General features: G+C 44.2%; 1 protein-coding gene across 1 annotated transcript in view; it reads right to left on the minus strand.

The window, feature by feature from the left end:
- Positions 1-217: 217 nt before the first annotated feature.
- Positions 218-606, minus strand: part of LOC123516945 (probable glutamate receptor) — a 15,037-nt gene continuing 14,648 nt past the window's right edge. The window contains exon 14 of the mRNA XM_045276737.1: positions 218-450. Coding sequence (XP_045132672.1) covers positions 295-450 — 156 coding nt within the window. The 3' untranslated portion in view covers positions 218-294. The remainder of the gene's footprint in view (positions 451-606) is intronic.

Here is a 606-nt window from a genome sequence, read left to right on the forward strand (position 1 = left end):
AGACTCTTGTATTATGTTCTTCTTATTTATTTCATGTTTTATTCTTATTTTTATTCTCCTTCCTTGTTATTCTTTTCGTTTATTATCGCTGGTATTTTTTTTTTCTTTCTTTTTTTTTTTTTTTTTATTTCTTATTCCTCCTTTTCCTTATTACTTCCTTGCGTGCTTTCTCTCTGTTTGTCTGTCTCTGTCTGTCTGTCTGTCTTTCTCTCTCTCTCTCTCTCTCTCTCTCTCTCTCTCTTTTAGCGTGTGTGTGTGTGTATGTGTGACGTTACCTATTACTTGTCCAATTGATTAACACAGGCGTGGGTGTGGGCGTGCGTGCGGGCGTGCCTGGAGGAGCTCACGGGCGAAGGTGGCTGTGGCGGTGAGGAGACCCAGGACCAGGAGGTAGAAGATGCCCTGAAGGTGCTGCAGGCTGAGAACTACAGGCCCGCCCCCTTCTGCGTCCTGCTAGAGAGGCAAGGTAGTGGTGGTGGTGGTGGTGGTGGTGGTGGTGGTGGTGGTGTTTTGGTAACTAACCCCTTCAGTACTGGAACACATTTTTATCATGATTTTTTTTTGTGATCATACCATTTTATTGACATTAGGAAGGGTCTATGGAGG

Source organism: Portunus trituberculatus, chromosome 6, assembly GCF_017591435.1.
Source record: "Portunus trituberculatus isolate SZX2019 chromosome 6, ASM1759143v1, whole genome shotgun sequence".
Taxonomy (NCBI): Eukaryota; Metazoa; Arthropoda; class Malacostraca; order Decapoda; family Portunidae; genus Portunus; species Portunus trituberculatus.